Source organism: Gobius niger (genome assembly GCF_951799975.1).
Source record: "Gobius niger genome assembly, chromosome: 6".
NCBI classification, from domain to species: domain Eukaryota; kingdom Metazoa; phylum Chordata; class Actinopteri; order Gobiiformes; family Gobiidae; genus Gobius; species Gobius niger.
Window position 1 is genome coordinate 5,275,368 of NC_136857.1, and position 12,812 is coordinate 5,288,179.

At 41.7% G+C, this 12,812-nt stretch overlaps 2 protein-coding genes across 2 annotated transcripts in view; both read right to left on the reverse strand.

The window, feature by feature from the left end:
- The window catches only part of LOC306964371 (uncharacterized protein), a gene marked incomplete at its 3' end in the record, with an annotated part of 3,374 nt that extends 331 nt beyond the window's left edge, over positions 1-3,043 (reverse strand). The window contains exons 1-3 of the mRNA XM_079558362.1: positions 2,978-3,043; positions 2,443-2,502; positions 4-1,549 (exon numbers count right to left, since the gene is read on the reverse strand). Of these exons, the coding sequence (XP_079414488.1) occupies positions 4-1,549; positions 2,443-2,497 (1,601 nt within the window). The 5' untranslated portion in view covers positions 2,498-2,502; positions 2,978-3,043. The remainder of the gene's footprint in view (positions 1-3; positions 1,550-2,442; positions 2,503-2,977) is intronic.
- Positions 3,044-3,653: 610 nt separating this feature from the next.
- prim1 (DNA primase subunit 1) lies at positions 3,654-10,431 on the reverse strand. Its single transcript, XM_079558870.1, has 13 exons — positions 10,227-10,431; positions 9,225-9,382; positions 7,965-8,071; positions 7,814-7,887; positions 7,438-7,574; positions 7,243-7,301; positions 7,047-7,168; positions 5,876-5,955; positions 5,675-5,807; positions 5,524-5,593; positions 4,100-4,203; positions 3,881-3,979; positions 3,654-3,794 (listed from the first exon to the last, which is right to left on the reverse strand). The coding sequence occupies exons 1-13, from the start codon at positions 10,333-10,335 to the stop codon at positions 3,775-3,777; spliced, it is 1,272 nt and encodes a 423-aa protein (XP_079414996.1). The 5' UTR covers positions 10,336-10,431; the 3' UTR covers positions 3,654-3,774.
- Positions 10,432-12,812: the final 2,381 nt, after the last annotated feature.

The following is a 12,812-nucleotide window of genomic DNA, read 5'->3' on the forward strand; positions in this document are numbered from 1 at the left end:
GGCTCCACCTTGACAGGAGCTTTAGCCGCTGCAGGAGTGGGCTTGGGGGCAGCTGCAGGGGTGGGTTTGGGAGAGGGGGCAGGCTCAGGGGTTGTGGCTACCTCAGGCTGAACCGCAACGGGTTTAGCAACTGCTTCAGCAAAAGTCAGTTTACGAGGAGCAGGCTCAGGCTCAGCCTCAGAGACAATTGGCTTGACAGCTGAAGCACCCTTGTCAGCAGGTTTGGGCTCAACCGGTGATTTCACCACTTTCACAGGGAGTGGCTTAGGCTCCACATCAGCTTTTGGTTCTTCCTTCACTGGGACAGGTTTGACCACAGCAGGCTGTTCAGGCACTTCGGCAGGTTTCTCAGCTGGAGCAGAAACTGCAGGAGCCGGAGCAGCGACTGGCGCAGGGGCAGCAGGGGGTGTGGGTGTAGCCGGGGCATGTTCCACAGCAGCCGGGGCAGGCTTCACAGGAGCCGGGGCATGTTCCACAGCAGCAGGGGCAGGCTTCACAGGAGCCAGGGCATGTTCCACAGCAGCAGGGGCATGTTCCACAGCAGCAGGGGCAGGCTTCACAGGAGCCGGGGCATGTTCCACAGCAGCCGGAGCAGGTTTCACAGGAGCCGGGGCATGTTCCACAGGAGCCGGGGCAGGCTTCACAGCAACAGCAGCCGGGGCAACCACAGGAGCCACAAGGATAGGTTTGTCAGCAGGAGGTGCAGCCAGAGATGGGGCGGCAGGAGTCACCAGGACAGGTGCAGCTTTGGGGGATGATGCCTGAACAGCGTCAACTCTCTTAGTGGGCTGTTTAACGGGTATGGGCTCAGACTCTGTAGCTTTAGCAGCCTCGAATCCAACAATTGGTGCCATTTTAACCTTTTCGATTGGGACAGATTTTGGCTGAACATCTGGCAGAGGCTTTGCAGGTTCCCCACTAGACTTGGGTGGAGATGTAGCACATTTTGAATGATCTACAGCAGGAGGCAGTACAGGAGCTTGAAGAGGCTTGTGTGGGGGAATAAGTGGAGGCATTTCATCATCAATAGCTTTTGCTGGAGACTTCAATTCAACTGACTTGGGAGGACTGGTTGCCAGTGTATCAGCAAATGAGATGGGAGCTGCAACTGCTGGCTTTGACGTCACCTTGAAGGCAGGTGGGGGAAGAACACTTTTCACTGCAGTTGGAGAGACTTTCTCAAATGGCTCAGGTTTAGCCTCGACAGGACCTTTAGTGGATGGAGATTTGCTCATAGGAGAGGGCATAAACTCCTTTTTAGCCATGACTTGTTTACCAGCCTTCACAACTTTTGGACCTGAGCTCTGTGCCGCAGAGGGACTGCCAGGAGATGTTGCAAGAGGAGACAGAGCGGGAGAGTGTGGAGTGGAAGTGAAAGATTTAGGAGAAGTGGGGGAGGCAGAAGAGGTGGACATAGAGGAGCGCTTCCTTCTGCCCGGGACAGCCTTTGGGGCAGAGGCACCCTGGGTACTCTTAGCATCTTTGCCCTTTGGTTTAGCGGCACCAGCAGCTGCTTGCTGTGGCTGAGGGGCAGCTGGCGCAGGAGTGGCTGAATAGAAAAATATACTTTAACGTTGCAACGGGGCCGGTCTGATTCATGCGGGTTAGAGGCTCCCATACCATGGCCATCTTCAGGGTTAAGTCACACCAGCCATCACCATTTCACAGCAGTTCACACAAGTAAAATGCATGAAGTGACAAGATATTTTTATTAATGAAAATAAATATTGTGGGCTGATAATGCAAGGACTGATTACACAGACTCAAGCACTCGCATTTAAGTTTCAAATCCATTTGAAGATCATTTTAAACATTGTAAAACATAAGTCCACACATAAAGTGTATAGCGCTCAGAGCATTCATTGGTCACAAAGTCTCAAAACACTTTTGTATTGTATCAATAGTTTTTCCTTGATATGTAGAATCAGTGAGACATGCAGATGTGTAGCTGCATGGCTGAAAAGTCTTGAGAAACTTGTTTTAGGAGTATGCACATGGATACATCCAGTTATATCTGTTAAGGGCCATTGTCACTGAAATTAGAATGTGATCCCCAGACACGTAAATATCCATGCTAACAAACCATGACATGTCATTGGTTAATAAAAAAGCATAACTTCATTTTAATTCAGCTTAAACAGTGTTTCAAACCCAATACACAAACCATGCTTTGCTGGCAAATACTGCTGTCACAGCAGTTCACACAGGGGCCCATTTAAAGTGCTGAATCGTGGTTCTAGATTGCCCTTTATGGCCAAACCAACCAAGACAAGTCCCGGGGACCAAAACACACCTGTCAAATCACATCAACAACCTGACAACACAAGTGTGCAAATACCAATGACAAACTCTTACTACAGTGAACCAGTATCGGCTACAGACACAGAACCCACTCTGTCAACTCAAACCAATACACATGCTTACAAACTTGCACATACGTACCAGTCTCTGCTTGAGGCTGCTCCACTGGGACAGTTTCTGTGGCTTCGCCAGGCATGGTTGCTGCTGACAAATAGAAAACACATTGATCTATTACTTTTATCCCATGGTGTAATTTCAAAGAAGCCTGCGTGGGTCATGTTGGCTAAATGTGTTATTGTACTGAAGGCTAGCATTAGCATGAAGCATTATCGTGATCACATAGCAGGGCAGGACAGGATTTAAGTTCCCCTTTAGCCCTTTCACAATACAGAGGATGGCGATCTACCACAAACTTGCAATTCGTGAAACCTGTTAGTGTTTTGGGATCACAACACACTGCGTTTAGGGCTAGTCGCGTGTCCCCCCATTTTGAACCGGCTACCTGACTCAACGGCCCAACTTTAACAGACACTTTCTTAACAACAAAGCTTCAAAATCTACAAAATAACCGATGCATCAAGATGCCAACCCTTAACGGAAAAGCACCGAACCTGTCTCATATGAAACGGGGGCTAAATTTGGCCAGATGAAGCTGGATTTTAACAGAGATACTCACCGTCTTGGGTCGTTATATCCAAGATGGCTGTAAGAGAGAACTTCTGACCCCGGCTTCGCGTCCATATCCGGTTTGAAGAGTTGTGTTTTACTTCCGGGGAATTTAAAGGGAAACCGGCCTTTATTTTGTAGTACAATGTTAATTTTACGCACACTGAAATTACTGTCAAAATTTAATCATAAACATGTTTTCATTGAGTTAATTTGTTTTTAATGTGGGCCATGTAGCCTGTTTGAAGTCTACAAGTATTGAAATACTGAAGACTTGTTTGTTGATATCTGTGTACTTAATATTCAGAATGCACTTCTGGTTTAATCCTGGTGAAGTCAAGCCCATACACTTACAGAATACATTTTTCCTCAAAAGAGAAACTATACCTTATGAAAGAAAAGAAAACAATTATAAATCCTTCATTTGAAGGGACTAGTTACTTTAGAATATATCGCGTAATGGGTGTACTGTACTGTATACATTTATCCCACACATGGAAACAGTCTTCTTCAGGGACACAAACTCAACCCTTTAAATGAAAATCCAAACAATTTGCATGTTCACATTTCATGGTAATTATTAGATAAGTGTAATAAATCAGTAAGTTTCCTATATCCCTTATGTTTTGTCTTGTCTCTCTATAAACGACAGAATCCCATTAATATCAAAACATTTATTTTAAACAGTTCATGACAATATTTAATGTTGACGGACAGGTAATTATAAACATGTGTAAATATAGAAAACCAGTTTAGTAAAATACAAATGTTTTTGGTGAGCACATTGGTGCTTCTCTCTGACAACTTTTAGAAGTCTTTCTGAAGATCTAAAAAGAGAAACAAGAGATGAAAGACGAACATTAATTGCAATTTGTGAGTTTTGAGAGACAAGGCCTTTCTTTTACCAACTCACCACTCTTTTTAAGAAGTTCTCCTTTCCACGAGCGGGCAACGCCATCTAAAAACTGGTCGAAATACTTTACATACTTTCCAAGGCTTGTTCTTTTGTAGTCTGTAAAAAAGAAGAAAAAAAGTCAAACTACAGCATAAAAACATGGGACACTTTATCAAAATAGGTTGTGGTTGATTAATTAGCAGCCCTAACCCTCACTCATCTTTCCCACTAAAGTACCTCTGATCTTTCGTCTCTCCGCTGTATCTTTTTCATTTTCCTTGTCGTCGGCTTTCTCATCCTCCTCTCCAGGTTTGGGTTGATCCAGCTCTTCACAGATCAGGCTACACAAAAATACATCCAAGTCAAGCTTTTGCATATCCAGCCGGGATCAGCTACCGTGAGTGCTGCACAAGACATTTTCTCGCAAAACCAATAAGATCTTGAACTGAATGATTTATAGATATTTCCTATAATGAAACCATGATCTAAAGCAGGGGTGTCAAACATACGGCAGATGATTTAATCTGGCCCCTGTCCTGTAGAGCATAAATTCCAGAGTATGTAAAAAAAAGTCCATTCCTGTGTGGAGTTATGATTTTTTAAAGAGGGGGTATTATGCTTTTTTCAATCACATAGCACCAGTTTATAGCACACTACAATGATGACCAAACCTTCTGTTGGTCTGTAACTGCAGTAAATTAAAATAACTGCCTTGTATAAAATGTCTCTCTCAAAATGGCTGTAGCGAATGTCTTGAAATAGGCCTCTGTCTCTTTAAGATCCTCTGACCCTTTCCGACACGCCCCCTCCACACGCTGTCTGTGGCATCAGTGGGGAGGGGGTTCTGCTGAGGAGCAGTGGTTGGCTACTCGGCTGGTGACGAAAGCTCGGAGGCGTCTCCAGGAGGTGGGGGCGTTCCTTGGAGGACTCAGGCAAACCTATCCCTAAAATGGCCGCCATCAGAGTTTTTACAGATTACTCAAAAATACGTGAATGTGCCAAGGCAACACTTCAGGCATGTTTTTAATGAGGGAATGACATAATAACATGATGTAAAGCTTGAAAAAGTCGATTCTGCATAATATCCCCCCTTTAAAGAAAAAACAGAATGCTCATTCTAGCCACCAGAGGGCAGCTTAAATTTAAAAATAGGAAAGAGTTCCACACGTGTCCAGCAGAGGCCACTGACATAATAAGAGCTCAGGATATGAACAACACATTATATAGCCACTTGGTAAATGGACAGTCTGCCTCAGGACAGCAGTGGCTTCAATAACAGCTTACCACCACCGAGTGTGGAGTGAATGAATAATGACTACTATGTAGTACTTTGAGAAACTGGTGACACAGGCTTGTAAAGTGCAATACAAGTGTAAGCCGTTGTCATTAATGAAGCTACAGTTAAGTTGGGGCTTTAACCAAATCACAGCTTATTATTATTCATTTATTGTCAAAATTTTCTCTATCATATGCGGCCCGCGACCCGCCGTGAGAGCTTAGTTTCGGCCCACGACTCAAAATGAGTTTGACACCCCTGATCTAAGGAGATGGAGCACAGGCCACCGCTGGAATGATATACAGTATATTTAAAATCAAAATGTTCTGGTCTCATGTTTCTCATGATGTGTAAGTCAGCAGAAAGCAAAAATAGTTTCTCTTACCTTATCGTAGGCACGGCAAATGGATCAAATTTTTCCAGTTCCCTCAAGTCAATGGGAACAGAAATGCGCCCTGAAAAAGGTGAAAAGTTACAAAGTGTGTCATCAGTCACTAGTTTTATATACAGTAATGTCGTATATGTTTTTTACCAACCTGTTTTCGGGTGAACACTGAACGGACTCTTTAGTAAATGGTTGACTCCTTTACTGACGTTCACATCAAGACGTGGATAGCAATACTGCAGCATTATTTCTTTCTCAAAGTAATGGCCCTTCTTGGCAGTAGCCTAAATAAGAGTTTTTATACAAATTTAGTGCTTTATGATGAGTAACACAAGAATGACCTTCTGTTTACCTGTTTCCTCGTGGCATGGTCTCTGATCAGTTTCCAGCGACTTTCAGGTTTCTTCTCATTTTGAAAGTCCTGCTGTAGGTCTTTTCTGACATGTATGAACCAAGTTAAGGGACATATTAAAGACTTTGATACATATTGTACATCATTGAGTGAGCTAAACTAGTATGGGACATGACAGTGACATTCCATCTTTGATCACGGAAGAAAATATCGACATCTGCGCTGTAGAGTTGAAGTGCTCCTAAGGTGTTATTACGCCTCAATAATAATAAATAATGCATTGGTTTTATATAGCGCTTTTCTGGACACTCAAAGACGCTTTACATTGCACTATTCGTTCACCCGATACTCGGTGGTGGTAAGCTACTATTGTAGCCACAGATGCCCTGGGGTAGACTGATGGAAGCAAGGTAACCAGTCTGCGCCATCGTCATCATGCACCACTCACTCACTCACACACACGACATTCGCTAGGCTTCCTGGTGTTTCCCAAATGGTCTCCCATCCAAGTCCTGCCAGGCCCTTCCCTGCTTAGCTTCCAAGGTCTGATGGGATTGGGCAGAGCAAAGGCGGTCTGGCCTTACAATATAGTACGCCTTTTTATTCGCTGAGAAAATCGACATGTTTAATTTTGTGTTACTAGACTTGGATTGTGTAACTTCACATATCTGTATTTAAATAGGGAAAACATGGAACAACTTGGTAGCTACTAACTTCACCTCAGTTTGGAGCTTTACCTACGCTGGGAGAGGCTAAATGCTAACAACAGTTGCGTGACTGAGCTAACGCACAAAGGCCAGACAGCTACGCATCAACTTGTATAAGCTAAGGTAAGAACATATCTCTGTATGTAAAAACGGTGGCCTATTCCTTTAAAGGGGCTAGATGCAAGTTAGTCATTTTATGCTCACTACTGCCACCTCAGGTCTTATGCATAACTGCAGCTTCTATATTAAGCTCGTGCATGATGGCGCTTCGGACCCGAATTGACACAATTTTGAGTGACAGTGCAGGATTTTAGAGGCAGTTGTGGTGGATAAGTCTGGGCTCATTCTACACATTAGGACATGGCTGGAACATGCAGGGGGATGAAAATACTTAGTTTTGACATTTTTAAACCCTGTATAGTCCCTTTAAGACTGCCTGTATTATCAGTTTCATATTATATTATGTGAAAGGATATCTTCAGGCACAAGAGCCAGAACTTTGTCCAACGTTTCCTTGTGCCCCAGAATGTCCTGCTCCTGAAGCGCATACCTGGTAAAGTACCTCTCCACCAGTATAAGAGACTCCCTGGTGAGGAATGGACAAGTTTAATTATGAAATCAACCCAGAGGAAAAAACTGTGAACTTGTGCAGAGACCAACCTAATGAAAGGATGAATTGGATCTGATAGAGTCACCTTTTTCACAGTTTCTTCACCACCCTGTACATACACAATGTTGGAAAATCAAATTTAAATGCAGTTCCTCAAGTATTATATTTGCGAGGTATAAAGCCTCAACACGGTATAATGCAACGGGACAAAACTGGATTTCCCCTCTTTGGGTAAGTTGGACTACCTTGACCAGGCTCAGGTACTCGGCCACAGCAGAACGAGCCGCCACTGACAGCTTCCGAGCAGCTTCGTCACAAACCCAGCAATGAATCCCTCTCCGTCCAGAGTAAACCCACAGCAGGTGCTGGAAACCAAAGTCCTCTGGAAATATCACAACATTTATTTTTTACTATACTATGCATTTATTTGTTTTTTTGTTAAAATTGCATGTTTATCTATTCAATTAGTTAATGAAAGAGGTACACAGACTCTGAAGCCAGACAAAGTACTATAAAAAGAAGAAGTGTTAAAAAGAAAGTAAAAGTAAAAGCAGGTTTTGGTCAATTAGCAGAAAGATCATTACTTGCTGCACTGATTAAAAAATGTAATATTTTTCACACCTCGAAGAGCTCGATCCAAGATACGGATGGCAATGGTCATTAAGGTCCAGCACTTTGAGCAAATGTCCGCAGCACTGAAATGAAATAAAGGCATGAGATACATTTTACACTGTGAATCAATGGAGTGAAAACTGTCCTTATGTTTAATTACCTGCAGCAGCTTCGTACATCGTCATAGTCCGTCATATCAATGTCAAACACCAGCTCCTTCTCCAGAGCCTGGAAACTCCCCAACTTCACTGTGTTGTGCTGATTTGGCTGTAGATTACAACACATTTATATACCCTATACCAGGGGTAGGCAACGTCAGGCCCGGGGGCCAAATTCGGCCCTCCAGTGCAGAACCTCTGGCCCTCAAGGTGATTTTGAGAAATACTATTATGCAAATAAGGGATCAATACCAGTTAGAGTACTCTAATATGTGACAAATAGTGTCTTTTTATATTGTATTTTTTACATCCCACTTGGTCATATATAATGTAAAACAGTGATTCTCAACTGGTGGGTCGGGAAGTTTTCAATATTTTCCATCTGAAGCTACACGGAAACACACTGGAGTCTGTTAAAATTAATAATATTGGGTTGTTTTCAGGGCTGGACTGGCCATCGGGAGAACCGGGAGTTTTCCCGGTGGGCCGACATACTTTTAGGCCAGTTGGGCCAGTCAGATCGAGAGATAAGCCCCGTAATACTTTGCACCGGCCCACAATTAGCACCAAAAGCTATAGATGCAATTACACAATTCCGTCACTAGAGGGACGGGACGCATTATATACCCTTCTGGTGGGGCTTTCTTGAGTTATGGTTCCCAGATAATCTCGCATAATGAGCAATGGGTCTCTGGAACATAACACTCATGCTTGAATTCAGCAGAAACAACATGCAGCGGTTGTCCTCGATTCGTAGTTCATACTGTTTTAGTTCAAGGGCTCATTGTTTTTCTCATCACGTCAACTATTGCTTTGAATATGATTTTTTTTTTTTTGAGGGCCAGTCTTGACCCACAAGTCCCGGGCCGATTTTTTCTGCCAGTCCAGCCCTGGTTGTTTTGATCTTTATTTCGGTCTTAAAAGCAAATCTACGGCTTCTTCAATAAAACATGTGTGTTAAATACAATATTTTATGCAATATATGACAAATTACAGTTTTATTTGTATCGTAGCTTGTCATTAAGGTAATGGCGGGTCTCGGAGCCGGACCACGTTAGAACCACTGATGGAAAACATTGGCATTTGCAGAAAATGGTTCTTAACTTTAGGCAACAATGGTGAGGTTCGGCCCTTGGTGTTTTGGCGATGATGAAAATCGACCCTCCGTGATGCAAACTTGCCCACCCCTGCCCTATACTTATACTCCATATGATGTCACATGTTATTGAATGAAAATGGCATAACTTTGCAGAAATAATTACCCTGTGACTGTACACGGCCCCAATGTCGATCTTATACGGGTTCATCTTTTGCATCTCCTTCTCCAGCTCGCTCTGATTCGTGAAGGACTGGTAGCGAACGTAGATGTCGTCTTTGAGAGTAAAAGAGAACTCTCGATTCTGGAAATAATTCTTTTGCACTGGGGACAAGGAGGAGGCACATATTTATTTTTACATTTATCACAATTAAGACAGATTAAGGTGTGAAAATGTACAGATAGAGACAGTATTTGTAAATAAAGAGTTTATTCTTTTATGCCAGTATAATGAATTTGTGTTACTGTATTTAATACGACTGTCAGATACGGTTATCAAATGGACTGATACATTATAAGTCAGCTTTGAATCAATCAGTCAATCTTGCATCCCTACTCTTGAAATGGAGGTACTTGGGTTTTTATAGCTCTGGACAATAAAAACACCACTATCAACAGATTCCCTCTGTTGATGTCGGCTCTCAATTTGCCTCCCCTTTAAAATCATAATTTGCTATCAACTGAAGCACTCCACAGGGGGTTTACAGAAATTTGGATAAAGGAGGGGACAAGGTTAATAAATAAATAAATAAATACAAAAATATAGAAATAAATAAATAAATACAAAAATATAGAAATAAATATAGAAATAAATAAATAGAGAAATAAATAGAGAAATAAATAAATAGATACAAAAATAAATAGAGAAATAGAGAAATAAATAAATAAAATGCATAAATAAAAAAATATATATATAAATAAATAAATACAGAAATAAATGCACTTATTCTCATAATTGCATGCATTTCTTCTGCAAATGTTATCTTTTTTACATTTATTTATTCATTTCTGTATATATTTATTGTTTTGGCAGCCACGGTCCTCCATTACAAGGAGCCTGAAACCTAATGATGCCAAATATACTTTGTCACATCTGGCCAACCAATTTTAGCGACATATACAGACACCTGAACTATTTACACGCAGCATAGACTTTCAGGATACTCACCGCCTCCATAGTTTAGCCAGCGATAATACTGGGCGAAGGGGAACAGGCGCCGATAGTACAGCGGTAACAGGTCCGGAAGAGAAGCGGGGTCATAATCTAAGTTCGACATTGCTTTAGTGTGAGCGAAATGGCGACTATATCAAACGATGTAGAACAATAATAAAGTGTGACAGTCTGAAAGCTGGTGTGTTTTGCTACAACGCGGGAAAAGACACAAGGAAATATGAGAACCAATGAAAAGCCAGGTCAAGGCGTTACGTCACGAAACCCGGAAGTAGAAAAAAAAAAAACAGATCGGCTTTTTATAGTTATTTTATTTATTTTTAGATGTCCAATGTATACTTTCGTCTGTCAGTAGTTTATGTCTCTATATTTTTCGGCAATTTTCTAAATGTATTTTCCCGAACAACAGCCAAGCTAAAGCGAATAGTTACGATATGAGAGAATTCTGGGAAATATTGTTGGCTGACAGAGACTAGACTCCTAAAAAAAAAAAAAAAAAACTAAAAAGGCGAATTTATCTAAGTAACTGCATAATGTTATATTATACTCAAATGCCACTTTTTAGGAAGGCCAAGCGTTGAAGTCTGGCTATTTTCTAATCCGCCGCTAGAGGGCAGTAGTACACCTAAAGCAAGACATCAAGCCAAAACCCCCAAATTCCATAAGTGCATACAAAAATATATAAAATATGCCATGGGTATATTGCAATATACAATAGTACGGCTATTCTTAAAGGAGCTATAGCTGATATTTTTTCTAGTTATGGAATAAAATTTGTTTGGTCTTCCTTGAGTATATTGTAAAGACATTTGTGGGGAAAACACTGCAGATCTAATTATAAAGCATTTGCATCAATTTCATGAACTTGCAGGCTAGTTTTATAGCATTTGTGTGTAAGTGACCCTGAAAAGTGACCCTGCAAGTTGTGAAATGTGCCTACAAACATGTCCCTGTTAAGAACTGGGATGCTATGAATACGGAATACGGAAAATTGGGGATGAGTTTGTACCTCAGACAACAATTTAGTGGTTTCCTCTTTCATTCTTTAGAAGACAAACATCGCACATCAGTTACCAGAAGCAGGTGCGTAGGAGATGAGGGTAAATCCCAGCGTGCATGAGTAAAAATAATAATAGTTCCCGCACATTGCCGACCTTGCAAAAATATTTTATTAGGATTTGGTCAACGTTTCGGTCCTGAGACTTTCAGGCAAATTGCTCTTTCATTCTTTGAAATGAAAAAAAAAAAAAATCAGGTATAAGGCCTTTAAACGCCTGAAGGTTGCTAACATTAGTGGGAACTTTTCCATAGTCTAATAAGCATTCCCTGTGTCAAAAAGGATGAATTTAATCTAAAGTTTTTGTGCCTTAGTCAAGTTTTACATTCGTGTCTCTTTCTTCTGTTTGCACCACAGACCACATCGTGCTCCACCAACGTCCAGCTCATTGACACCACATAGGCCTGTGTGATCCTTGTTACATGTGTGTTTGATGAAGCCATCTGTCATTCAGCTTTGACAGCTCAGTGCAGATTGTGTTAAAATATGGTGATGGTTCATGCATCCAAACAGCATTATTTATAGAGCAGGCGATGGCTAATGCTGAATCAATCCTTCTATTAACAGGACGCCCTTCTGCACACCACACAAACACACACACACACACACACACACACACACACACACACACACACACACACACACACACACACACACACACACACACACACACACACACACACACACACACACACACACACACACACACACACACACACACTTAATATCCCATATTGCCAGATTGATTTGTAGATTGCTTGCCAGTTTCAGAAAAAAAACTAATTATTATTGGGGGTTTGAAAGCAATAACTGATCTTTCAGGTTTACAGCACTATTTTCTGTAAATAATGAAGAACATTTTTCATCTTGGGATGCTTTTTTGGAATTACCAAAAAATTGTGAAATGAATAAGTCAAATCATTGGCTATCATGGCAGCCTTAAAGTTAGAGCAGCCTAATTCAGTCTTTCTCAAGTCTTTGCTGCAAATTTTCCAGAAGTATCGCCTCATAAAATATTTGACCATTCCAGTATACCACCAAGCAGGGCTGGACTGGCAGAAAAAAATCGGCCCGGGACTTGTGGGTCAAGACCGGCCCTCAAAAAAAAAAAAAAAAGTCATTTTCAAAGCAATAGTTGACGTGATGAGAAAAACAATGAACCCTTGAACTAAAACAGTATGAACTACGAATCGAGGACAATCGCTGCATGTTGTTGCTGCTGAATTCAAGCATGAGTGTTATGTTCCAGAGACCCATTGCTCATTATGTGGGCCGGTGCAAAGTATTACGGGGCTTATCTCTCGATCTGACTGGCCCGAAAGTACGTCGGCCCACCGGGAAAATTCCCGGTTCTCCCGATGGCCAGTCCAGCCCTGCCACCAAGTGAATATCAAGATCAAATCAGGACGAAACTGAATCGGATTTGGACAAAATTATGTCTAAACTGGGTGTAAACCATGTCTAAACCATGAAACCTTGCTGAATGCATAGAATATATAATGTTATATCGGGCCCGGAGGTGCAAA